At 44.1% G+C, this 27442-nt stretch overlaps 1 protein-coding gene across 1 annotated transcript in view; it reads left to right on the forward strand.

Annotated features, from left to right (window-relative positions):
• LOC144772132 (TRPM8 channel-associated factor homolog) overlaps nucleotides 1-25374 on the forward strand; it is a 123450-nt gene extending 98076 nt beyond the window's left edge. Inside the window, exon 8 of the mRNA XM_078656290.1 lies at nucleotides 24945-25374. Within this exon, the coding sequence (XP_078512416.1) occupies nucleotides 24945-25196 (252 nt within the window). The 3' untranslated portion in view covers nucleotides 25197-25374. The remainder of the gene's footprint in view (nucleotides 1-24944) is intronic.
• The last annotated feature ends 2068 nt before the right edge of the window (nucleotides 25375-27442 follow it).

Below are 27442 nucleotides of genomic sequence, written 5' to 3' on the forward strand. Positions count from 1 at the left end.
CTTGAAAAGCAGCAAAGTTGGCTGAAAAGTGCAAAGCTCTGTAATCCCACCCTGCCTACAGAGGAAAATATGGATTGCAGTGGTTAGCTAGATACGTGGCACTTGATTTTAAATAGACCCTGTTGCAGTTGTGAACCATGGGGTGTGCTGGCAGCTCGCTGGAGGAAGGGTGGGCTGCACAATGGAGCTGAGGCCTGTATGCAAAGGCAGGCCCTGGTGGCCTGGCCGTGATAGTGGCTGCCAGTGACCCAGAATCAGGCCGGAGGCAATTGGCTACAGTTCCTGTGAGAAAAGTCCCATAAGAGGACAAAAGTAGAAGCAAGGCTGACAGGAATACCCTGTGAGATGTGGTCCAAGGGCACAGATGCAGGAGCGTAGTGGTGCCATCCATTGCAGAGATGCATTGTGTGTGCACCTTGGGACACGCTCTCTTTGTTTCCTCTGTGGTGCATTTGTCTGCAGTAGCATATGATGTTCAGTACTATAGTTCCACTATTTGATGCAGTTATGAATGTTGCCAGGTTGGGAGGACATTATTCCACTCCCACATGCAGGAGTCCCTCAGGGGTGGGTTATATATCCATTTGAATTGCAGGTGAGGCCCCGCAGCAGGTTCCACAATTCCCTTCAGAAGGCATTGTACATTGGGTATTAATTGACTCCTTTACTCCTGGCGTGCACTCACCCAGAGCTCTGTTGAACTAACCCTCTAGGCCTGAAACCTGCTGGTGGCTTCAAGGAGGGATGACCGGCAACACTCTGGGCCCTTCTGCAGCCTGGTTGTCAGGGTAATTATTGGCATTGATAGGAGTGCCTGCTGTAACTCTACGTGAACTCTATCCAAAGGTGGCAAACTGGCCTACCCTGGGCAGACCTGCATTGAGGGATATTTCCCCGTAGTCAGTCATGGCTCAAGGAGACAAGCAACAAAGTAAGATGGCGACAACCCAGGAGACATCAGCGGGAGGTACATGCGGGGAGGCGCTGAGCTCTGGAGGAGACACACAGATCAAACCATCGCATCTCAAGGCCAGTCTTAATAGGCTTCTCTCAATGATCTATTGCCTGGATCATCTGACCAGGAAGATTGACTGGGAAAATGTTCACCTGAATGAGGTGAACAGTGAATTCCTGGTCCAGAAGATGGTTCCACTGCAATGACAGCTAAATTGTCCAAAGGGAAGAAGCAGCTCAGTGCTATAGATGCTAAGAACGAAGACCTGGATCATGCTGGCATCTGGCGCAACTATCTCAAGATTATTGGTGTATCTCGGTCTACCAGAATGGGACAATAGGGCTCTTTTGAGAAAACCCCTTTAACAGAATGATTTGGTAGATCTGTTTTTCTGGAAGCCTTCCTCGTGGAGCAAGCTGAGTGCACCCTAGGCCTCAGACCCAGGCACGTCATCTAGATCTGTTATCACCAGGCTTCTCAGTTACAGAAACTGGCACCCCATACTCGACTGGCAAGGGGAGGATATCTCTGTGGTACCAGGGCTCGGCTATGCCCCTTTAACTAGAAATTACATCTGCTGTGAAGGAGGACAGACGCATTTGTTAAGATACGGAACACTCTTCAACGCAAAATATCAAGTGTACTACATTAAACCTGTCTAGACTGTAGGGTCGAACTAGAATGAAAAACATATCTTCTCAGCTCCACGAAGGCAGCTGAAGCATATATACGAGAAATGTTACTACAGGTAAATCATTTCCACCTATGAAGGGACAACATTCATGTTTCTGAGGGGTCCAGAGTGGGGTACAGCTGCCTAGCGGCTCCAGATTGACTGTTGAAAGTTTGTCTGATTTCTCAGACAGTTATGCAGGTAAACTCATATGGAGCCTGATTTAGAACTTCCATAATTCAAATAAGTGTTGAATATAATTAATTAAAATGCATTTACTTATAGTGTCATAAACACTATTCTTACATTAATTTTAAATTCAAAACAGGGTGTTCATGTTTTATAGCTAAATAATAAATGTGGACTTATTATACTTAGTTTAATATTACTCTATATGAATTTATATTTTTAACCATTTTCAATAATGTAATTTAATTTAACATTATTCCCTATGGTTTTTTTTCTAATTCACTAATTTATTCAACTCTCAAATCCCCCTGCCCCCCCCCTCTGATACATCTCAATCCCTCTGCAATTCCCTCGCTGATTTTTTTAAGGACAAAGTCACTTCGATTTATTCAGTCTTTCTTCACAATCCTTCCTCTAACATCATAAACAAACAATCTTCAGTTATTAACGTTCCTTCTTTCTGCAAATTCAAATCAGTCACCGAGGAACAAGTTTCTCGCTTAATCTCCAGCACTAAATCAGGATCTCCCATGGATCCATGTCCTCCCTCTATCCTCAACCTCATCCCAGACGCCATTTCCCCAGCACTGACGAATATTTGTAATGCTATGTTCACTACCGGCTCATACCCTTCAGTCTGGAAAAAGGCCATCATTAAGCCTCTCCTGAAAAAACCCACCCTTAATCCCTCCTCCCCTTCCAGTTATAGACCCATCGCATGTCTTCCCTTTCCAGCAAAAATATTCGAAAAAGCAATGAACATACAACTTTCCAAATTTATCGATGAAAACAACTTACTGGATGAGACCCAATTCGGGTTCAAGCAGGGACACGGGACCGAAACTGCTTTAATAAAAGCAGCAGATGAAATAAGAATGACATTGGACAAAGGAGGAGCGGCAGTATTAATACTGCTTGATCTATCTGCAGCGTTCGACACGGTCGATCATGCCACCCTGATCGACCGTGTCTCAGCAATGGGCATCCAGAACAATGCCAAAGAACTCCTTGCTTCCGTTCTGACCAACCATTCACAGGCTGTAAAGCTGGGCCCTTTTCATCTCCCACACCTTCTCCCTTCCTTGCGGAGTACCACAGGGCTCCTCGCTAAGTCCGACCCTGTTTAACATATATGTTTCGGACTTAGCGAGGGTGATTAAGTCTTACGGCATTAGTCTAACAACTTATGCCGATGACACCCAACTGGTCCTGTCTGTACATAATGATGGAGCGACAATTGCAGCCAACTTTCAAGAGGGAATGCTTGCTATCAGTTCCTGGATGTCATCAATTTGCCTAAAATTAAACTCTGATAAGACAGAGGTCATGACATTCGGGAAACTGGAACCTGCCTGGTCCCCTCGATGGTGGCCCATTGAGATGGGACCTCCACCAGAACCAGTTACTAAGGTTCGCAACCTTGGAGTCATCTTTGACGACAGACTGATCTTTAACCATCATGTCAACTCCGTAGTTTCTACCTCCTTCTTCATGAGGAAGATCAAGAAGCTTCTTCCCTACCTTCCCACTTCAGCTGGAAAAACTCTGATCAGCACCCTTATTTTTGCCAAAACAGACTACTGTAACGCCCTCCTTCTTAATGCACAGGAAAACATTCTTAATAGGCTTCAGCTAGTGCAGAATGCCTCAGCTAGAGTGTTGATGGGCATTCCCAAGTTTACTTCTATCTCCCCTTATATCCAACAGCTTCATTGGCTCCCAGTCAGGAGCCGTACAAAATTCAAGGCATTGTGTATTGCCTACAAAGCAACCAACAACTTAGGCCCGCAATTTCTCAAGGACGCCCTCCGTCCGCTTGAAAACTCAAAAACCCTTCGTTCACCCTCAGCTCATCTGATTAAAATCCAACGCACAAAAAAAGCTAATTGGAGTGACAGATGTTTTGTGATCTCCACAGCTAGACTATGGAATTCACTCCCACTCGCCATCAAAACTGCCCCAACGCTCCTTGGATTAGGAAGAAATTAAAAACCTGGCTATTCCCACATTAAGATCAGCCATAGCCATCGTTCTGATCAGTGAGCGCCAAGACACCCCAGGGTATTTGGGCGCTTTAAAAATTGCCTAAACATAAACATAAACATAAACTAAGGAGCTTGTTGCAGTACCAGTGGATGGCCATGTATAGTGATGGACTTATTACTGTTTTTTAGTATCAACTTATACTCTGATTTTGTGAATAAGCAAAAGGCAGTAAACTTAATTAAAGGTGTAAATTACTCAGTGCATGGCCGAGCCAGCAACCAAGATGACAGATTGGCTCCGAAGCTCCAGAGACGTTGCTCATAAAATCCGCCCGTTGCCTCTTCCACGGCGACAGAAATTACCGCTCCCATGGGAGCCAACGACATGGAAGTGCGGTCGCAGGATGAGCCGCTCGCAGGCTTGAGTGGTGCCTGCTGTACTTGGAAGGATCCGACGTGCTTCTGGGCCTGATGCGGCCCTCGGAGGCCCGAAGACGACAGGGGTCTCGGGTGAGCTTGAGGGCGGGCCTGGAGAGTGCGAAGCAGGCCGATGGGCGGCTCCTGTGCAGTTCTTGTTTAATGAAGAGCGGACCTGTCCAGACAAAGTGGGGGCCATGCTGAGACTACCTCAGCGGTCACCTGTGGGTTGAAGTGACTACTCCTGCAGTGGATGACTCGTGGGGTGGGGCGCACCGTGTGATCCTGGCAGACTTTCTTTAAAAGAATCAATCACAGTGCATCCTCAAGAAGAGCTGGGCTGCATCTCCCTCCCTCGCAGCCTCTGATTTTCCAACGCAGGGGGCATTATTGTGACCGCTTGGGGCCTGAAGTTTTATGCTAGCCATGTGATGTGAGATACCCCACGCCTCTCCCCTTTTGCTGGCCCACTGATGCCAGAGGAGGATCAACTGCTGCACCGATAATCAAATACACCTGTGGTGAGTGCCTCCCATATTGAGCGATCAGGTGGTAGTGGGCGCCTCGAGTCCTACCTGTGCTGTTACCCACGTGCTGAGAGTGAATCGATTTAGGATTAAGCCAAGAACTGCTTACCCTCCTAGTCCGCCTTCATGAAAATAATTTTGCCAAGATTAGGTGGGGCAAGCAGGGGGAAGTAACAGACCCGTTCCCAGTGGAACGAGGGGTAAGGCAAGGATGTGTCCTAGCACCAACATTATTTTCAATTTATATAAATGGCATAGTCGACCATCTAAAGAAACTTTCAAGCGATGCGCCAATTATAGCAGGCTCTCGTGTCCCCGTCCTTATGTTTGCGGACGACACGCTTTTACTTTCATGTACGCCAAGCGGCCTCCAAAAAGTGGTAGACGCCTTTGGAGAATTTTGTGACGAAAGGGGTCTTGAACTGAACACTATGAAAACTAAATTTATGTGTTTAAATCAACATCCCACTTTTAAAGGTGTAATAAAATACAAAGGCACCCCCCTAGAGAAAGTGGATGCTTTTTCTTACCTAGGTATCATCTTACAGGGGAATATGAAGTGGAATTTTCACATAAATACGACAGTCCTAAAGTTCAACCAGCTCGCAGGCGCAGTTGCTTTAAAACATCAAGCCTCACTAACTAAGCCAGTAAATTGTGCGCTTGAAATTTATAACATGAAAGTATTGAGTGCTTGCCTATATGGTTCTGAATTGTGGGGGTTCTCTAATTTGGGAGAACTGGTACGTGCAGAAAATAGATTTCTGCGAGGGCTTGTAACGGTCCCCCAAAGCACACCCACTATTCCATTGAAACTGGACCTTGGCATGAAAAATATTGAGGATATTGCCAGGCTACGGCCACTTCTATATTGGAGACGCTTGATGGTGACTCCAGAGCTAAAGCATTATGCTTTGGCCTTGGTAGACGTTGTTAAGTTCGATTGTTTTAACTCCATTGAATGGCTAAAAGATTTGCGGGGACTTCTTGCAAAGTTAAAACTGGACCATTTATGGGGCTCTAGTGATGTGGCCAACTTTCCTACAAAAGCAAAACTAAAAGAACTATACTGGGAAATGGTGTATTCAACAATGTTCTGTAGTGGATCCCAATCAAAATTGTCATCTAGTTTCTTAGATATAAAAATGTATCCAGCATGTGAACTATATTGGGATGTAATTGAACGACCATATGACAGAAAGTTATATTTTCAGTTCCGTATAGGAACATTACCTGTGAATGCGTTCAAGAAACACTGGTCCCCATTGTGGGATGAACATTGCTATTTTTGTAAAGATCGGGTAGAGCACATTTCCCATTTGTTATTCTGTTGCCCACTGTATTCCAGCCCTCGGCGTAAATGGTTAAAACCAGAATGTCAAAACATTGGTACCCGCAGCCAATCAATAGCCCTTAGAATATTGGAATCTGATTGCTCAGCTCCTTTTGTAGTTGCCGTTGCAAAATTCCTTGCTTGGGCTTGGGCAATCCGCACCCGTACCCTTATATCAAATACAGTAAACTGAAATATGGCTGCTACTATTAGTTTACCATGTCAAATGAAATATTTTTAAACAAAAAGTTGTCTTATGAATTCTAGAAAAATGTATTTGTATTCTTTTTTGTTCTGTATAGCATTCGACTGTCAATATTTAATACGTGTTTTAGGATGTATTTTTTAGATATAGTATTTATTGTATTAGGGTTAGGAGGATGCTTTTATGACAAATGTCGAATAAAGCTTTGAAATTTGAATTTGAATCGGCACGGGGCACTGGAGCACCCCAGCCATTGTGGCTCATCTTGGGGTTTTGCCGTCCCTGCTCGCACTTGGCTGAATACGAAGGGGTGTACTGACCCCAAACAATGCCAATTAAACTTCGAGGCCAGGAACACTCCTCGGTGCGAAGAGACCGAGGGCACTACTGAGACGGAGCCACACCAGATAGAGGGCACAGCCGCGATTATGGCCGAATTGCGGGCCGGTTTTCAGACAATTGATGCCCACCTGGACACCATTACCACCCAATTAGATGACATTCATGAGAGCCTGGAGGCATAGGATACCTAAATCGGAGGAGCCAAGCAACAAATCTCCGCCTTGGAGAACGCACAACCTACTGTTCAATAGCGGTTAGAGGGGGCTGAGAGCCTGCTTAAAACACTTGCCACTAAAGCAGATGACTTAGAAGCGCGCTTGCACCGAGAAAATATCTGCATCGCGGGCATAGCCGAGTCCACAGATATGGGCCCCATGGCAAAATTTGTAGATACGATCTCATAGATATCTTTGGAAAAGAGGCCTTTTCTGATACCTTTGCTGTGGAACGAGCACATCTGACATTAGGGGCTCGCCCGGCACTGGCCTTGACTCCGAGGCTGATCACAGCCAGACTCCTTAATTATTAAGAACTGGACACTGTGCTGCAGCTGTAGCGAGAATGTGGCTTGCTTAAACACCAATGGTCAGACAGTACAATCTTCCTGGACTTTACATCAATGGTACAAGAAGCACGTCATAAGTGCATGGACATCATAGTACACCCTACAAAAAGCGAATGTCAAGTAAGCAATGTTATACACAGCATCCAAATCAGTGGTAAAGCACACTTTCGTCAACACCCCTGATGACGCTGCGAAGTTCTGGAAGCCGCAACAGACCGCGAACAAGTTTTATAAGCCTGGTGGAGACCAAGACCCCAGCTCCTAACATCTAGTGACCGCTCCATGGTTCTTTATGCAATTGGGATGTCCCTCCTGCCCAGCATGACACAAAGGACACCCGCAAACTGTATTTGCGACAATGAAGAAACATTGTATGTGGTTTGTAAATCATGCATATTTCATGAGTAAATGCTCCCCCTCGAATGGTATCCCTTTTCAGGTATCGGAAGTGGTGACTGATGACGATGGCAGGTAAATCTTGGTGCTGGTTTCTCAGGGAGAAGAACCACTCCTCTTAATAATGTATATGTGCCAAACATAGATACCACAGACTTCTTTCCGAAGCTTGCTGTGCAGATTGAACGGCTTAACACAGACAACATAATCATAGGGGGGACGTACATCTTACATTAGACCCCACGACGGACACAATAGGCCGGGGACGCATTATAAAACCACATGCAACACAGGGCCTTACCACACTCTTGAAATCTGCATTGCTGGCAGACATTTGGCGCACGTGACACCCAACGGACCTGAACTATTCATTTTACTTGGCCCCACATGGATCCTGGTCTCGGATTGACCACTGATACCTTACACCACGACTTCTATTGGAATTCCAGATGATTGATTACCTTCCACACATTGTCCGATCATGCTCCCGTTGTCCTCACAATTGAATTCCCCATGACTGCGACCCTTGTGGAGGTTCCTTGCCTTGGCTCTGCTCGATTCAGCTTTCCATGCTAAAGTGGATGATGCCATTAGGGAATACTTCCAGATAAATGAGGGAGCAGTGACTTTACAGGCAACATTGTAGGATGCCTGGGCGGAAAACTACGCTATGCTCGCGGAGTGTACATAGCGAGCGCAACTGTGCGCTACGCGAATTGCACGTAGCTGACATTTTCTGCTCGCTTGCGGTCCTCATCGCCAAGTTGGCGACCGTGAGCGAGCAAAATCAATATACCGACGAGACTTTTTCCTCGTTCAGCAACATCAAGTTGCTGATCGTGAGTGTTGAAAATAAACCTCCCGGCGAGATTCTCAACACGTGGAGGTCAGGTCTCTCATTGCGAGTGGTCGCGTATGCTTGCAACTGCTCCTGATGCGAAACTACCAGTCCATGTTGAGAAAGCTACAGCTCGACTACAAATCTACTCGAGCGGCAGAAAACAACCGATTGCACCGTTCGCAATGATTGCACAGTGCGGACAAGCATCCGGCACTGTGCAATCATTGCGAACAGCATTTCCCTACTGCACTAAGCAGTTTGCGTAGCTACGCGTAGTGCAAAGCACACTTCGCATAGCGTAGTGCGACTACGCAAACTACGCCCAGGGTTAATATAGACACAACTGCCCAGATGACCCCTTCTCCCAGACACTATATGACTGTGACACTGCTGACCGAGTTCACGGACTTGGCCACCTGAGAAGTCAAATACTTAGGCAAATACGGGAGGGCCTGAGCATATGAGGAGAGTGAGAGGCCCGACAGGACACTTGCTCGGCTACTTCGGCCTCAAAATCAATCGGCATATATCACGCATCTAGATTTGGACACTGACACCACACTGACGAGGGGATGGACAACACTGCTGCTTTTCTCTCTTACTATACTCTTACTATACTCATTTATATACAGTGCGCAATCTTTCAGTAGGCCAGGCCCTGGTGGATTATTTGCAGGAAGTGTCCATGTCTGATATAGATGCAAGGACAACACAATCTTTTGGCCTGCTCGATAAATGAGGACAAAATCAAACAGGTGATAAGGGATCTGGCCAGTAGTCGAACTCCCAGCTCTGACGACCTAACAGGGGAGTTTTACAAAGCCCCCGCCTGTTGGAAGTATACGATGAAGCCTTTCAGAAAGGATGTCTCTCCCCTACCATGTATGAAGCCATAGTCATGCTCCTACTGAAGACCGGTAAGTCGCCACTCAACTGTACATCTTACAGACCGTTGTCCTTACTTAATCATGGTTATAAAATCCTTGCCACAATACTGGCTCCCTGCCTATCATTACTAGTTGATACAATATTGTGCCCCTTTCAAGTGGGTTTTGTTCCTGGTCGATCCACTGCACTTAACCTGCACGCTATATTTGCTGTAATGAGCCAAATAGAACCTACCCTGCTGGGGGCGGCCATCCTACTTGATGACGAGGAGGCCTTTGATTCTCTGGAGTGGGTCTTCCTGTACGCTGTGATGCAGAAACTAGGAATTCCAATCGGTTTCTGAATTTGATACGACTTCTATGCTCCGGCCCCGCGGATTTGCGGATTTGCGGATCGTGGATCCGCAAAATCGGCAGATTTGCAGATTTGCGGATCCGCGGATTTGCCCTGCTGCAGTGCTGAATGAGTCACTGATTTTGAGCTTCAACTAGTTCCAGCGTCCATGTGTGTGTTACTATGCAATCGCCCCAAGGGGCGCAGGGGTCCCTTGGGTGAGCTGTCCATCATAGTGGGTCAATGGCGGGAAGACGGTGCACACTGCGAGTGTGTGGGGGGGACTTCCATGCGAGTGCACAATCATGCACAGCCGATTTTCGACGGTAGATTTTGGAAGAAGGCACACATGCCCAGCCTCGACGACGCTCACAATTGTTTTTGGGCTGATGAATGAGTCACTGAAGTCACAGGAAGGGCCTGTTGTAACTATTTTACGATGGCGCCGGCAAGCTGCCAGCGCCATCCTAAAATAGTTACTAAATTAGCTTCAACTGGAAGCTCTAATAGATAAAATAAAGCAGGTGCTCGAGCACCTGCTTTATTTTATCTATTAGAGCTTCCTGTTGAAGCTAACTTAGTAACTATTTTAGGATGGCGCTGGCAGCTTGCCGGCGCCATCGTAAAATAGTTACAACAGGCCAGCTAGGCTTCAACTTTTGCCCCCGGAATCCGCCGCTCGCGAAATTGCGAATTCTCGGCAAATTCGCGGGAGTTCGCGGATCGCGAATTTACTGAAAATTCGCAAAACTCGCAAGCGGAACGGATTTTACGCCCATGCTTACCCGTTGCCCGTCTGAAATTTGAACAGTGAAATAACAGCTCAGTTCTCCCTGATGCGTGGCACCAGACAAGGGTGCCCCCTCTCACCCTTATTATTTACCATAGCTATGGATCCCCTGGCGAGACACATACAGGTGAGATGTCTCCATCGAGGATTACAATTTCATGCAGGCCCACCTCGCAGCCTCTTTCTATGCTGAGGATGTCATGCTGTTTGTGTGGAAGCCTTCTATGAACTTGTCCAGATTACTGCGTGAAGTAGTCCGGTTTGGAGTATACTCAGGACTAGTCATTAATTGGACCAAATCCAAAATTTTCCCCTTGACTCCGACCACTACTCAGGAGGATGTTGAATTTCCACTTAAGTGGTGCACTGGCCTCTCGAAATATTTCAGCATTTTTCTACATTGCAGCGCACCAGAGGTGATCCGCCTCAACTATGGCCCGGCGATAGATCGACGCACTAGTCAGGTGGAGCGTTGAACCAGACCTCCCCTTTCCATGGTTGGTAGAATCACTATACTGAAAATGGTGGCGCTTCCACGTTTATAAGCCTCTTTTTATACATCCCCATCACCACCACCACAACATTTTTCAAAAATTGAAGACCCTAATTATGGCTTGTGAGTGTGAGGATTTAGAGTCCCTGATCTTTATTTATATTATCTTATCGCTCAAGTCCATTTTACAAATTATTGGTATCACCCTGATACCAGGCTCCAGTATCCTAAACCCGGGAGTTCCCAGATACAGCCTAATCCTTTATCTGCTATATTGCCACAAGGTCCGCCCCGCAGCCCCTCTGAGGTTCAGACATTGCCCACTGCGTGCTGGGCATGGACAAATCTACAAATGTATTTACAAACCAAGTTTTTATACTCAGCGTAAATAGCATTTGCAGACAACCCATGGATACCCACACTACAGAAACCCTTGCACATTGACTAAACATGGGTTATGGGCAGTTGGGGATTTATTTAAATCTCACGACTGTGCATTATGGAGGAACTCCCTTCCCGCAGGGATAACCCCTACATGGACAATTCCTCCATCATAGGGTCCGTGGATCCCTTATTGGGACAATTCCGGACGCTGAAAGGGAGCTGGCTGATTTTCCCCCTCTCACGCAAGCTATAGCTTCATCAGACAGAGCTCATTTGGTTTCACGTCTATATCACCTGTCGTTGACTCTCCACCCTGCAGTTGGTGCCAAAGTGCTCACAGCCTGGAAACAGGATCTAGGTCCACCAATTACTGACAGAATATGGCAATATTGATGCACACAGACAAGTTGTATATCGAATAACAATCGCCACAAACTCCTAGGGCCCGATTCATAGAACAAACTTAAGACATAATCCTAAACTTACTTCCATTTTGGTATTCACAGAAGGCACTTACTCATTTTGGTATTCTCAGAAGGCACTTACTCATTTCGGTATTCACAGACGTTAGGAGTCCTAACTTTAGGACTCCTGAATGCCTTCTGTGAATACCAAAAGTCTTAAAATTAGGATTTTTCTCAATTTAGTAATAGTAAAGTTAGGACTCTTAACTTTAGGACTCCTAAATGCCTTCTGTGAATACTGAAAGTCTTAAAATTAGGGTTTTTCTCAATTTAGTAGTAGTAAAGTTAGGACTCCTAACTTTAGAACTCCTAAATACCTTCTGTGAATACCGAAAGTCTTAAAATGAAGATTTTTCTCAATTTAGTAGTAGTAAAGTTAGGACTCTTAACTTTAGGACTCCTAAATGCCTTCTGTGAATACCGAAAGTCTTAGAATTAGGATTTTTCTCAAGTTAGTAGTAGTAAAGTTAGGACTCTTAACTTTAGGACTCCTAAATCCCTTCTGTGAATACCGAAAGTCTTAAAATTAGGATTTTTCTCAGTTTGGGAGAAGTAAACTCAGGACTCCTAACTTTAGGTCTCCTAGTTTCACATGAACTGTATATTGTACAGGGTTGTTAGAATAAATGCATGCTCCGACCCACAGCAAGAACTGTAAGATTGACTGTAATTATTATTTATACTTTATTTCGGCCAGTTTGGCCATAAAAGTCACATACATACATAAAAAAGCAAACATTAATATAACAGTAGCTATTACAATTCATTCTTTGGAAGCAATCACGCAGTATATTTCATTTCAAAAGAAGGTTTCTAAAAAGTATGTTTAAGAAATTTTGCAAATATAAGGGTTATGTAAACATATACACTTTTCCAACTCAAAGACAATGACCTTGTTTTTTACGAATTATGTAAGCAGAATATAGAAATTTACTTATACTAAATACAATAAACTGGGTTGAATTACTTTTCATGATCCTAAAAGCTATTGAACAGGACCTAGTCCCCAGAAGGTTACACATTGGTTTCAGCCATTTCTTTCTAGGTTTCATGTATGCGTTACAAACAAAAAACATGTGAACCTCATTCTCAGAGCAGTCATTGGGGCACATAGGGCAACACTGCGTTTTCACAGTTGAGGCTCCCAGTCTTTTTTGTGCCCATCTGTCAATATTGTAATTTAGCATAAGTATCCCATATCTAAACTTTAGGTAAAGGGTTTTTGCAATGGGTGGCTCTATCTCGTCCAGGAATATTTCGAAACAAAACTGATCCTTAAATGATAAGAAAGCCTGGACTGCGGAACCAACACTACTTCCATCTACTAGTTCTCTACTCATGTGGGTCCAGAAAGCTCGCTTAACTACTAGTTTGGAAAAAGTAGGCATTTTATCTGGAGTCTCCCACATTGAATATAGGCCCAAGAGTGTAAGCCATTTTTTAATATGCACTAGCCAATGGATGGAGTTAAAAGAATCAAGAGACATCAATTCTTGTAGACCATTTCTATAATCTATCAGCTCAGGGGTAGTCCAAAGCCTAACCCAGAATAGTAATGGCCTTAAGATAACTAGATGGTCTGTTCTCCTAAAGTTTAGGTCAAGTTGGAGTGGTAAAAGGGGTGTACTATTGGGAACCCTTACAGAAGCCCGCATGAATTTATTATCCAAAATTTGGAAGCTATTCTTTGACCATGGGCCCCATATCTCTGCTCCATATAGCACAGCAGATTGTATTTTAAATTTAAAAAGTTCTAAAACCGGGGTTACACTTTTGCTTGTGCTAGAATTCATTTTGCATAAAATCGGTTTGACATTTTGGGCATATGTTATCTTACTTTTCTCAATTTGGGGTTTCCAGCTTTGCTTGGAGTCGAGTACAACACCCAAATAGGAAAAGTTGTCCACAGTATCTAGTTTTTGGCTACTCAGGGTCAAAAACCCTCTATCTGGTATACTGGGATTAAATTTTTTTGTGAAGTCAAATATCTAACAAACAAACCAGCTGGGTAGGAACTAAGATTACCTAATGCATATACTCATCAACATTCTATGTGGTCACCATTAAATTTAAGACATTTCAGATTCAAATTATCAATTGTTGATTAATTGTATAGACTTCTGTCAGACAAAAATATAAAAAACTATAAAAAGAGGGAGTAAATACACATGTATATAACACAACAGAATTTTTATTATGACAATAAATCAACCGAAAAAATTGAACAAGAACTACAATTCATAAAACCTTCTTGTATCAATTTATAATTAAAAATTACAGATAGTCAAATAAAAAAGATTTTCAAATGTGAATAACTAAGGTTCCTTCTAAATCCTAAAGTTTAAAGAAAACCTATATTCACAAGAAACATAAAACGTGGCCAGAAAACTAATTTCTGTTCGACGCGAGTTTCGGCGTTTCCACAAACGCCTTCTTCAGGAGCCACAAGGTTATACTGTAATGATTTTAAAAGGGGGAAGGAAAAGGACTTCCCAAGTTCAGAATATTTCATGTACCAATAAGACACTCCACTTCTGTTTAGGCAAGAGATGTCAATTTATGTTTTAGTTAGAGTGAAAGACTCGTTTTCTCACTGTTCTGTTTTTTCTGATTGCAGAATGAAAAGAATTCACATTCTTAGGGCCCGGTTATTTCAGCGTATTCTGGAAACCAGCATTTCCAAAATTTGGTTAAGTTAAAAGGCTCGTTTTCTCAATGTTTCGTTTTTTCAAAGTGCAGACAGAAAATAGTTCACACTCTCCGAGCCCGTTTTTTTCGGAGTATTTCTGGTAGCCGGTATTTCTTTGGTTAGATTACAAGGCTCATTTTCTCAATTCGTTGTTTATTCGGAGAGCTGCAAACGAATACTTCACACTCTTGGAACCCAAGTCTTCCAGCGTATTTCAGGAAACCGGTATTTCCTAAGGAACAGATTATATCTTTTGAAAGAAATCCGACGAGATAAGTCGAAAACCGGGTCACGGACAGGCTGGATGTAGCCCTTGGCGTCTCCCGACCGTTAGGATGCGTGTCATACCGGTTTCCTGAAATAAACTTAACCAAATTTTGGAAATGCTGGTTTCCAGAATACGCTGAAATAACCGGGCCCTAAGAATGTGAATTCTTTTCATTCTGCAATCAGAAAAAACAGAACAGTGAGAAAACGAGTCTTTCACTCTAACTAAAACATAAATTGACATCTCTTGCCTAAACAGAAGTGGAGTGTCTTATTGGTACATGAAATATTCTGAACTTGGGAAGTCCTTTTCCTTCCCCCTTTTAAAATCATTACAGTATAACCTTGTGGCTCCTGAAGAAGGCGTTTGTGGAAACGCCGAAACGCGCGTCGAACAGAAATTAGTTTTCTGGCCACGTTTTATGTTTCTTGTGAATATAGGTTTTCTTTAAACTTTAGGATTTAGAAGGAACCTTAGTTATTCACATTTGAAAATCTTTTTTATTTGACTATCTGTATTTTTTAATTATAAATTGATACAAGAAGGTTTTATGAATTGTAGTTCTTGTTCAATTTTTTCGGTTGATTTATTGTCATAATAAAAATTCTGTTGTGTTATATACATGTGTATTTACTCCCTCTTTTTATAGTTTTTTATATTTTTGTCTGACAGAAGTCTATACAATTAATCAACAATTGATAATTTGAATCTGAAATGTCTTAAATTTAATGGTGACCACATAGAATGTTGATGAGTATATGCATTAGGTAATCTTAGTTCCTACCCAGCTGGTTTGTTTGTTAGATATTTGACTTCACAAAGTGTTTATCCCTGTCGCTTGGTTTCCTTACTCCAAAACAGGGGGTCCTTGTTTTTTTGCACCAATACTGGGATTTAATGACATGCATTTGGTTTTATTTGCATTAATTTCCAAGCCCTTTGTCTGGCAATAGCAGCTGAAGGAGTTAAGGAGTGCCTGGAGGCCCTTTTTTGTTTGCGATATGAGAATAGTATCGTCTGCAAAGAGCAGCGCAGGCACCCTTACTCCATTGAGCTGCGGCGAGTCATTAACACAAGCATTTAAATGGTCTGGGACATCATTAATGAACAGAGAGAACAGGGTAGGGGCCAGGACACATCCCTGGCGAACCCCACGTTCAATGGGAATGTTACGTGTCAACTCGCCATTTGGGCCCCACCTGATGTTTGCAAAATTATCAGCATGCAGCTCAACTATTTGGGCTAGGAGGCATCCTGGTAAACCTATCTCTTGTAGGGTTTTCCAAAGTAGACTGCGTGGGACTAGGTCGAATGCAGCCCTCAGGTCAACGAAGGCTACATACAAGTGACCTTTTTTCAACTGCACATATTTCCAAATCAAACAGCAAAATCGAAAAATTTGGTCTGTTGTGCTTATCTTACTCCTGAAACCAGCTTGGAATTTGGAGATAATGTTCGAGACATCAAGCCAGTCGTTGATCCTGTATAACAGGTGTTTGGCGTATAATTTTTGGAGCGTGTCCATCAGACTAATTGGTCTGTAGTTAGAGGGTACCAGTCTATCCCCCTTTTTAAAAATTAGCACAACCTCCGCTGCCCGCCAACTGTCTGGAAAGTTGCAATTTGAGGATAAAACGTTGAACAGACGGTTCACATAGGGGGCCCAGACGTCGACTTCATGTTTGTAAAGATCCCCCGGTATTTTATCCGGACCAGGGGCTTTAGAGTTTTTGAGTTCATTAATCGCCCTTACTGTCTCTTCCAATGTGAAGTTAAGAGGTTCGATAGGAGGAGGGGACCTTAAGCTCCATTGATTGTCACTATCGTATTGTTTGTACAAATTTGAAAAGTGAGTTACCCAGGTCATCTCATCCAGGAATACATCTTTCACAGCTCTCCCAGCATGACCCCCATTAGCCACTAGCCTCCAGAAGCCAACATTGTCATTAGTTTTTGCAGCGGTTAGCATTTCGGCCCAAATTGATTCCTCCCAAAGTTTTTTGGACACTTCTAATGTGCGTTTATATTCCACCCTTGCAAGTTTTACATCTTCTTTTGACTTGTTTTTAATGGCAAACAATAAGTTTGATTTTGCAGTTCTACACGAGTGGTCATACCATAACTTTCCGTGGTTGGCCACTCTTGAGTTTTGCTGCTTCTTTCTCGGCATTTTAGATAGATGCGTTTTTAGTTCGGAAAAGAAGGCTTTGTGTAGATCGACAAAATGTTCAAAATGATCAGGTAGGAAGGCGTAGTCAGCTATATGTGCAAATGTTTGGTCAAAAAGAGAATACACCAGCGCTAAGGCATTACCATCCGCCAAAACACGTGGTCATCTTACTGCACGTCTGTTGTTGTTTATATGGACGTCCTCAAATATGCTGACCTGGGATTCAGTTGCAGTTAAAGTGGTGTCACTAACCATGTTCATGTTGATGTAAAGTTCCACAGGGTAGTGATCACTTTCCCCCCTGCTTACTACTACTTTCAAATCAATCAAAAAGTGCCAGATGCTAAGAGAAACAAGTATGAAGTCTAAATTGCTTTTAGCTTTAGAAAAGGTTGGTTGTTTTTGCAGGTCCGATGGGAGTCGGCCATTGCCTGCTCTAAGGCCATGGTCTGCAGTAAGTCTTAGTAGTTGGCTGGCCAATGTTGAATATTTAACAGGTTTAGTGGTTTCAAGCTGGGGGATGTTGTATGCTATGTCCTCTTCTTCGAACACATCACAGATTCCCAAGACAGGTTCAAAGTTACAATTTAAGTCCCCTCCCAAGATGACCGGGGTTTCTCCAATTACATTTTTCAATAGTATATCCAGGGCTTCTAGTGTTGTTGACACCTTGGAGTGACTGGTCGGTCTATTATAGACATTGACAATGTAACATTCCTTTCCACGTGGTGGAGTGACCCTTAGGATTAAAATATCCGGAGAACCTGTATCAACAACATCAACCCGCATGACCAGTGTAATTTTTAGCCAAATTAATAGGCCCCCTGATGGTCTTCCTCTATCAGACTGAGCTGCCTTGATACCGTAGGTTTTATATCCTACCCGGTAGGGAACTTCTAAAGCCCAAGTTTCTTGTAGTAGGCAAATGTCACACGTGTCAATATAATTTGCCCACTCGGGGTCTTTTAAGTTCTTACAGACTCCTGCGATGTTCCATGAAAGAATAAGTAGACAAGGAGCAGTGCACTGATTGTCAGGGGGAGAATTGACTGCACGCTGGTTAGGTATGCCGCCTACCTGCACATTTGTTATATTTTTCTCTGCAGCCTTTGCATTTCCTCTAACTGCAGAAACTAATCTCCCATCACAACCACACTCAGTTTTACATATATTTCCAGCTTTGTAAAACAATTCCATTTTCTGGGAATCTGGGATAATCCTGTGCGTCATGTTCCTATTAGACCGGTCGTCATCGTGCAATTGTAGAACATCTTTAGGTATGGAATTGCCTTTGCCCAATCTACAGAAGGTGTCATATAATTCATAGATACAGTCAGGCATAATGGCAAGTCAATCCACAGCATCTAGACAACTAAATCTATTAAAGGTGGGAATGCCAGACCACATATTATAATCACCGTGTCTGGCCAAGTTTGGAGCACCAGTCCACATATTGTAGACACCATGTCTAGCCAAATTTGGAGCACTGCCATAGTACTGGTTGACAGGGTTCCACTTAGGGCCGTGATGAATAGGTCTGGGTGGAGGATAGAAGAATGATAAGGGTCTAGCTTCAATAGGTGGATTCACACCGTACGATTTCCAATTGCAGATTTGCTCAGCACTCAGGGGTTCTTCAAAGGATATGACGATACAGTCACCCGTGATTGTTTTGGCAGTTGGCCCTACCCAAGGAACTCTCCTAACCATAAGGATCTTGCTTTTCGTCTGGTTAGGAATGGGTTTATATTTATTTAGCCAAAAAATCACTTTATTTTTTAGCGATTGAAAATTTTCTTCGTATTGACTATCCAATTCTGGCACCCCTGTGAGAACAGCTACAAATGGGCTAGCGTCTGGTGGCAAATCTATGTACCCTCCTCTAAAATTATTGTGGGTGTGGCTAGTCTGGTGGTTTGACTTATAGGTGATATTTGAAGAGGATTTGTCAGGCAAAGATTGGATGCCTGCGGAAGTAGTGTAAGGGTAAACAGGAGAATTGGATTGAGGTTTGATTGGGGCTAATGCACTCTGATTAATAGAGTGAGAAGAAGAAGAAATTGACGGTTGGGAAGTGTTTGTGTGGACCTGATTTTTCTGCATGGATTTGCTAGTGGTATTTACAACTGAGGAAGTTGAGGGGGTTGGATTCGATTGAGTTTTAGAGCTAGATAATTGGTTAGTATATGAATTACTTACTATCCCCACCTTTTTTTGCTGCACATCCAAAGTGCTAATATGTGAATTCGTTAATGAACCCGGGGCAGGGACTGGAGCTTGCTGGGTGACTGTAGGCGCTACAGAATGGTTGAGACTTATGCTTGAAAGAGTGATTACACTTTTCTCAACTTCAAGAAGCTGGTTCTCAATACCAGTTAACCTAACTTCTAATGGTTTGAGTAGTCTCTTAAGCGTCTCCCACACTAATTTTAAAAATTCTTCCCTTCCACCATCTTGATCTGCCATAACACAGGATACTCTTTGTCCCTCACTAACTAGATGATCAGACATAACAATAGAGATTTGCTCATCTATGCTGTTGTTAGTATTTTCTGCAGTTACTAGCGCTACATCATGTACAGAGATCTCAGGTGTTACAGTGGGCATGTTTGATATACCCCCCTTAATGTTATGGCTCAGTGCTATTTTTGCTTTTTTTCTAGCGAATGCGGTTAGATGTTTGCGCTTTCGTTTGTGCTTAGTTGGTATCTTAACGGGGGATTTATTTTTAATAGACTCTGTCTCAACTGGCAGCCGACAGGTAGGTGATGGGCATATGTTAGATATCGTCTCTACTGGTGTCTTACAGGACGCCCCATCTGGAAGGACCTCAACATTCTCCTTTAAGACAGTCAACTCTGGTAGACTTCCTGGCTCAGCCCTAGCCGAAGGCCCATGGAATTCGTGATTGATAGGAGGAATTGGTTCCTCTACTGTCGAGTGCACCTCGGCTAGGACTATAATTGGTTTTGGGCCAGAAATGCGTTCAGGAGTTTTAGAGGTAGCAATGCTGCCTAGGGAGGATTTTTTCCTGAGCGCAAATTCAGTTGAGAGCCTCCTAGCACATTCAAGTTCGATTGATACTTTGTGCTGGAGTTTAGTTATTTCATTATCAATGGAGAGGCTGGTCCTGGTGATAAAGTCATCTAAGGTGCCTGTAGCTTTTTTGGAGGTCTTGGTTGCCTTGCTCCGAGTTTCTCGTGAGGACATTGTGGGGAAAGGATATTTCAATAAATATGTAAAAAAAAAAAAAAAAAAAAAAACCAAGAGAAATGGCCCGGTCCGGTCTTCAAACGGTCTCTAACGGCCTAAAACGGCCCTGTCTTTGCCCAGTCTTAGCCCGGGCTGCGTCCCGCGCTGCGGGAGTGTGTTGTGATTTTGAAGCCTCAGGAGTGCGGGGGGCGGGCCAGCAGGGAGAGCGGACCGGAAGCGCTCCGTCGGTCTAGCGGGGACTTCTGGGAATTGAAGTCCCCGCACGCTCGCAGCCCCGCTGCAGCCACACGCCCGATTCCGCTTTCTCCTTACCGCTTCAGTTGTCTTCCCAGCAGCAGGTGTGATTCCCTACTCGATGCAGACGATGGGGCACCCGCGGAGCGGGTGCGCCGAGAGGTGGAGGTCGCGCCTGGTTGAAAAACGGGTAAGCCGCTGAAACACGCTGGCAATGCTGTATTCCTCTGTTCGCTTTAGTGCAGTTTAAGCTAAGTGTCCCACTCGTTTTGGCCAGCTACTGTCGATTTGAAGCCTCAGGAGTGCGGGGGGCGGGCCAGCAGGGAGAGCGGACCGGAAGCGCTCCGTCGGTCTAGCGGGGACTTCTGGGAATTGAAGTCCCCGCACGCTCGCAGCCCCGCTGCAGCCACACGCCCGATTCCGCTTTCTCCTTACCGCTTCAGTTGTCTTCCCAGCAGCAGGTGTGATTCCCTACTCGATGCAGGCGATGGGGCACCCGCGGAGCGGGTGCGCCGAGAGGTGGAGGTCGCGCCTGGTTGAAAAACGGGTAAGCCACTGAAACACGCTGGCAATGCTGTATTCCTCTGTTCGCTTTAGTGCAGTTTAAGCTAAGTGACTGTAATTGATTAGGTCCACTTTAAGCACGATTGTGACCAATTTTGGAGGAAGCACTCTGTTTAATGTTGTGTTATGCTCCTTGGTATTACTGGCCTACTTTGAACGATTTGAAATTCTGTATCTTACCAGACACTTATGTGTGTGACTGTACATTGCAAATCTCAATAACGAAAAAAAAAAAAGGGGAACATGTCTCAAATGTGTAAGCTACCTCTGTGAATCAGGCCTACAGGTTTGCATATTTGGATATATTGGCACTTTTGGCACATAGCGCTGTGGTTACCAGATTGGGTGGGTGTGGTGGATTAAGATTTTCCTATGCCGACCGCTAGCAAATCGTGCTTGGACCTAAGGCAGATTTTCTGATGTACATGCCTGACAAAACTCTACAGCAACACCCTGCCAATGATACTACTGCAGTCTCAGCCACTTTATTATTTCCTTTATTGTATACGTCTGACTATTTAACCACACCTTGAAAAAGCCCTATGCTTGCATGCCAGGAGGGGGTGAAACACGCATTGACAGTATTGTGCACATCTTTTGGTTCCAGTGATTCTGATTTCCTAAGAATCACCCTTGATTTGTTGAATTTTGGAGAAATAAACACAGGATCAATACAATGAATGGAGTTTTCCAATATATTGTAAATAGTTTTAGTTGTCATGGCTCTCTTACATGATTTGAATAGTTTCCATAAACAGAGCAATGCCCCACAATTACCGTGCAACAAATGTTAGGCAACGTTGGCCTAAACAAGCAGGATCTGTTGTATATCGAGGGAACGTTCTTTACACTAGATCAGTTTATGTCAAAGATGACAGATCGTTGTTGGACAATTTAATGTATTTACATGTGTGCCATTCTACACAAAAGTTGCTCTGGGGGATCACTTAAGAACCCACAGAATGTGTCCCATTAACACAGATGAGTAAATAAACAGACTTCACAAGATGGGTGTCTCAATTTTATCACATGTTCTCAGAACTCAGGCCGAAGGGCACCACACTTCATTGACAGGCATGCAAGTAGGATGTTGTAACCATAATTTCCAATGTGATGTAGAGATTCTGCTGTGAAGGATACAAAATGTGATGGATGGAATGCCTGAATTCATCTCAGCCACTGGTATTTTATCATTATTTTGCACACCATGCCACCTCAGTTTGGATGCAGCTATATGCAAATCAGTCTTGAGTCTGCTCCAATCGGAATAGTCCAGCACGAACTGCCAAGCCAGGCCCTCCCACAACCAGAACACAAGCAATGCAGGACCAGTTTTGCCCTTGTTCTGGGCTTATCAGCTGCATATAGCTTAGTTCCAGTGGCACAGTGTGATTGGGACCGACGTCTGGGCGTACTCGTCTCATCTAGGGCGACATATTAAAGTATACAAAAGGTGAGTGATGGAATGCTTGAATTAATCTCACCCCCTGGTAATTACTCGAGCTGCATCCCAGTCCATCATTATTTTGCACACCATGCCACCTCAGTATGTACCCAGCTATATGCAAGTCAGTCATGACCCTGCTCCAATGGGAACAGTTCATCCCAAACTACCAAGCCAGGCCCTCCCTAAACTTGAACATAAGCAACCCAGGACTAATTTCGCCCTTGTTATGGACTCATCAGTAGGATATAGCTTGGTTAAGATCCTGCTCTGTACAAACTAACTTGACATCACTAGCATAAACTGCACCATTTTCAATGTCTTCACTGAGCCTGCTTTATACCAGACAAACAATATAGAATAATCTGAACTAGGCATCGTCAATGCATTGCTGCCACATGGACCACACCGTTTTTTCACATGGCTTCATCATATCCTCCTATGTTGAATTACTGGTACAAGATTTTGCACTATTTCAAGAATGACCCATGGGAGGCTGGAGGTGAAGCCAATGATGACCCTGCTGGGCTTGATCACTTTAGTTCTCAGTGGAGTGAGATGGTTTGTGGCATTGGCACCCTTATTAGCTAAGCACAGTATTGCCCTGAAGTAGGGTATAACAACTGTCCCTATAAAGTATGAACGGATGAAAGATATGATACCATGACATGATCCTGTAGAAATGTATATTAAACTTCAACCCGTGACTGATAGGCCTAGAAATATATGGGGACCACTCAAGGCATTTCCAACTCTAGAGGATGTCACCCACATCGATGGGCTTGTACACACCACTAAGTGTATGTTTGATATGAATTCTCTGCAATTTTGGTATAAATATAATAACGTTTAAAGAATCTATGATTAGGTCCAGGTGGTGGAGGGGGATCAGTACACCACATCAGCCTCACAGGTCAGCATGACCCAAACACACACGCCCATGGTTAACCTAGTTCCGACCACAGGCCTGGGCCTTCTCGTTGACTTGTATTTGTGGGGTATCGCTAAGTCTTTGCCGCTCACTGGTACCTCCCACAATCCACAGTACATGAGCGTCAGCAGAATGGGTAATAGCGGTTCATTGAATGTCCTCCTTGACATTGCACCATTAGCGGCATCCGACTTGTGCGGTGGCATTAGAGTGAATTGGACCCCTGATGATTGACTAGAAAGGAACATACTCATTTCACATTGGCCCTGACGGAAAACAACAATTTTGTAAGGAATTTTAATCTCCACATACTCTGGCCATATTAAGACTCTTAGGGCCTGATTGGGATGTCGGTTGGACGCTAACGACCGGGCGTTGGTGGCGGACCGACGGACATCCAGCAGATTGCTCTGACTTCCGCATTATGATGCGGTTGGTCGGACTGCATCGGTCAGAGGGACCGACCAACCTTTCCGACGGGAAGCCGTAACGTTTTCCGACCAATAGGGGTGGTGCGTGCTCAGACACCGTCATAGGGATTACTATATTGCTTTCAGACAACCTTCACATGGCGGTCCGACCACTATGGAAAGGCTGTCAGAAACAGACTTTGGGGGCCCCTAGCAGGGGCCAGAGTCCCCCTTGGTCTCCACTATGCCTAGTGGACACCTGTGGCCACAAAAACATCCATACCCCGTGTGCCAGGCCCCACTTGGTGCCTGGCACACAGTGGGTGGATGTTTAAAAACATACTCTTTTCTATTGTGGCTTGTGCTGACAACCCTTATCCGCCCAGCAGCACAAGCACCAATAGTAAAGGGTATGTTTCAGGATGTCGCATTGTATTTTGGTGGGTGGGACCTCTCATTCCTTGTCAGGCAGTCCCATTCCGACTACGATATTGGTTGGACGAATGGTAATAAGGGCCTTATAGACTCAGTGACTCTTTGCATACCCTTTGCCTCCCTTGAGCCATCCAGTTCCTGGGTGATAAATAAAGAGCAACATCAAATTAGTGGTTGGTGTGAGCTCAGTTGATGCTTGTTATGGAGTGTTTTTCCTGCCCAGCCATGTGAAGTCAACTGTGGACCCTGGTCATCTCCAGAGAGATTTTGTAAGGGGTGATCATGCATCCTCTTGGTGCATCTTTGATCTATGTTTGGTGGAGCTGAGAGTTATGGACTTTCATCCATGCCTTTTGTCTTTTGTCAGAGGGTCTCTATGACACTGCACATGCAATGTGCAGGAAACAACAGGCAAGATGAAAGGCCTTCTCCTGCCCCACACAGACGGTCTGGGGCTTCCACCCTCCTAGATGTAGCTCACGCTCTCCTTTACTTCCAGAAGGAACTGAAGATTTTTTCATTTCAAGCAGCGCTTTAAGGCTAAGTCAACCTTGCCAGCTGTAGGGACACCCCTGGAAATAACCTCACAAGAGGTCCTCTTTCTCTTCTCTATGAAAGTACCTTTTGTCTCTTTTTCTCTTCTGTCTTCCTACATATATATTTCTTCATACAAATCAAATCTCCAAAACTCTGTCGCCCTTTGTTGCTTCGTAGTTAGGTTTCTGCTCTGGATTCTCATTTTCCCCTTGCTACCGTTGTTGTTTTGATTTGGTTTGTTAAAAAAAATATTATCTTTTGTCTCCCAGCTGCAGGAAGCCTTTGGTTGGGGTCCCTACATCCAGCTCTTCTCCGAATACCAGAAAATGACTGACATTAAAAATGAAAACCCCTACAAGATGAACCTGTGGGCAGAAAAGTTCTCCAATAAGGTTAAGAAGAATTTGGCTCCATTTTTCAAGATGTGGGGCTGGCCGATCGAAGACAGCGTCTCTGCAAAGCTGTCTTCACTGCCGGAGTGGGAGGAGAACCCAATGAAGAAGTTTGCTGGAAATCAATAACCATGGAAACACACGGTTCCATTCCACAGTGACTTCAAGATATCAATGTGATTTAACAGCAACTTCTTATTGCCAACATCATTATCAATGGGATTCCATATATTCCTATTGTGTGCATGTGTGGTGTGTTGTTACATCATACTTTATTGTGTTATGCCTTTAAACGCTATTCCCTGTACATATTTATCCCTGAGTGATCTGTTCTTAACAGGAATCTGTTACCCCAAAAAAAATTCCGAAAGTGTTCAACACCCCAGACACACCCCAAAAACATGCACCTGACATTTAGGGGGCTTTAAAGGAAAATCCTCATCTCCTTGGCATCCAGTGATAGAGACAACAATACCCCTGTTGTCTTCGCTCATGCATTCATCATAACCATGTTCACTTAAATATGATATTTTCCCTTTGTTACTATTGCCCACATACACATTTTTACTTACATGGACGAAATGCCCACCACGACCACACGTCTTGCACTCTTTTCCCAAAGCAGGACACCTGGGAGAAGAGGCACCATGATTCACGCTACCACATCTGAAACAGTGAAAGTAATTTCTTTTAAAGTTTCGTTCACCACTTGGAGCTGTCCCACAAAATGACTCAGGGGCATATTATCAAGCAGGGCGTTAAAAATTATCACAGTTTTAGCAGCAGAAAACTGCCGCTAAAGCGGCGATAATGGGTTTGATAATATGGCCTTGTGAATTCCAATAGAAACTCATGTTCTGGTGTGAACATGGGCTTCTATTGGAATTCTCCAGGGCATAATATCAAGCCCATTATGACTGCTTTAGCAGCATTTTTCTGCCGCTAAAACGGCGAAAATGTAAACCCCCTGCTTGATAATATGCACCTCAGTTTTTACAGCGCATACTTCCTCAACTTTCTCCTTAAGACTCTTTGGATTTTGTATCCAAAGATCTCATCCATCTTTCAGATTGCTCCATAGCTTTTGACGTAGTGATGACATCCCTCAAACATGGGTCCCCCATAATCCACAGGTACTCCTGGATTTTTTTGCTTTTCACATGAACAATGATCTGATCTCTGATCATCTCATCAGTGATGGGACCAAAGTTACAATTAATAGAAAGATGCCGTAATGCAGTAAGAAATTCGTCAAAGGACTCAGTATCTTGTTGTATAGAAGTTGAATCTATTTAAAGCAACACTGCAGGTAGGTTTAAATCTGGCATCAATCTGGGCCATGGAATCATCAAATACATTTCTGTCACCAATACCATCAGTTTGAGGAAGTGTCTTGAAGACAACCTGACCTTCAGACCCTAAAGAGTGCAGCAGAATATTTTTTTTCCGTTCTGCAGAAAGTCTTTCCCCATCAATTGCTTTCATATATGTTAGAAATTCCTCCTTCAACCTTGTCCAAGCTATTGGAGGATCGCCCTTGTTTTGAAGAAACTTTGGAAGGTGGCTCAAATTGCATCATTTTAAAAATTAACACATGCGCTTAGAAATTGTGAAGAAATGTTCCCTGGTCTCTGGTGCAATTTACTCACAAAAATAAAAATAAATATTCAGTCATAAAAAAGAAAAAACAGGACTTACTACGAGTAAAACGGATGTTTTTCCATAATAAGTAATGTTGGTGAAGTTAAATGCTGTAAACTTCACTTCAAAATATTGACGATGTCAAACTGATCTCCGTCTCAGAGTGGTTGTGATAGAAAATAGATGTAGAATGTGAAAACATGCAACGTTGCGTGAAGACGTTGCACTTCACATACGTGTTTAAAAGAGTGCCGAGCGTCAGTGTCAGCTGTGCCTGTGTCAGAATGCAGTCTCAAGGAGCGTCGTTCAGAAGCCGTCCGTGCGTCAGTGAAAGCGCTCGCGGAACAGCAGTAACAGCTGAATCATAGGTAAACAGTGCTCGCGCTAGTAAACTGCTAATTACACAGCCAATTTAAAAGTCAGCAGAGCTTTAACCCCTCCCATGCTCATGATGAGCTAAGCTCGTCATGAGCCACGGTGGTCGAGTGCTCATGACGAGCTGAGCTCGTCACAATGTCCAGAACGCTCGCACATAGGGCTAATTCTGCCGCTGTGCTGAACGTTCTATGAAAATGGGTGTGGTGTGACGAGCTCAACTCGTCATGAGCACACGGCCACTGTGGCTCATGACGAGCTGAGCTTGTCATGAGCACCGGGGTGCTGTGCGCGCCCCCCGCCCCCCAGCACAGCGGGGGAATCAGCCCCGCAGTGAACAGGTTAAAGAGCCAGGAGAA

The sequence above is a fragment of the Lissotriton helveticus genome, chromosome 8 (assembly GCF_964261635.1).
Source record: "Lissotriton helveticus chromosome 8, aLisHel1.1, whole genome shotgun sequence".
In the NCBI taxonomy this organism is placed as follows: Eukaryota; Metazoa; Chordata; class Amphibia; order Caudata; family Salamandridae; genus Lissotriton; species Lissotriton helveticus.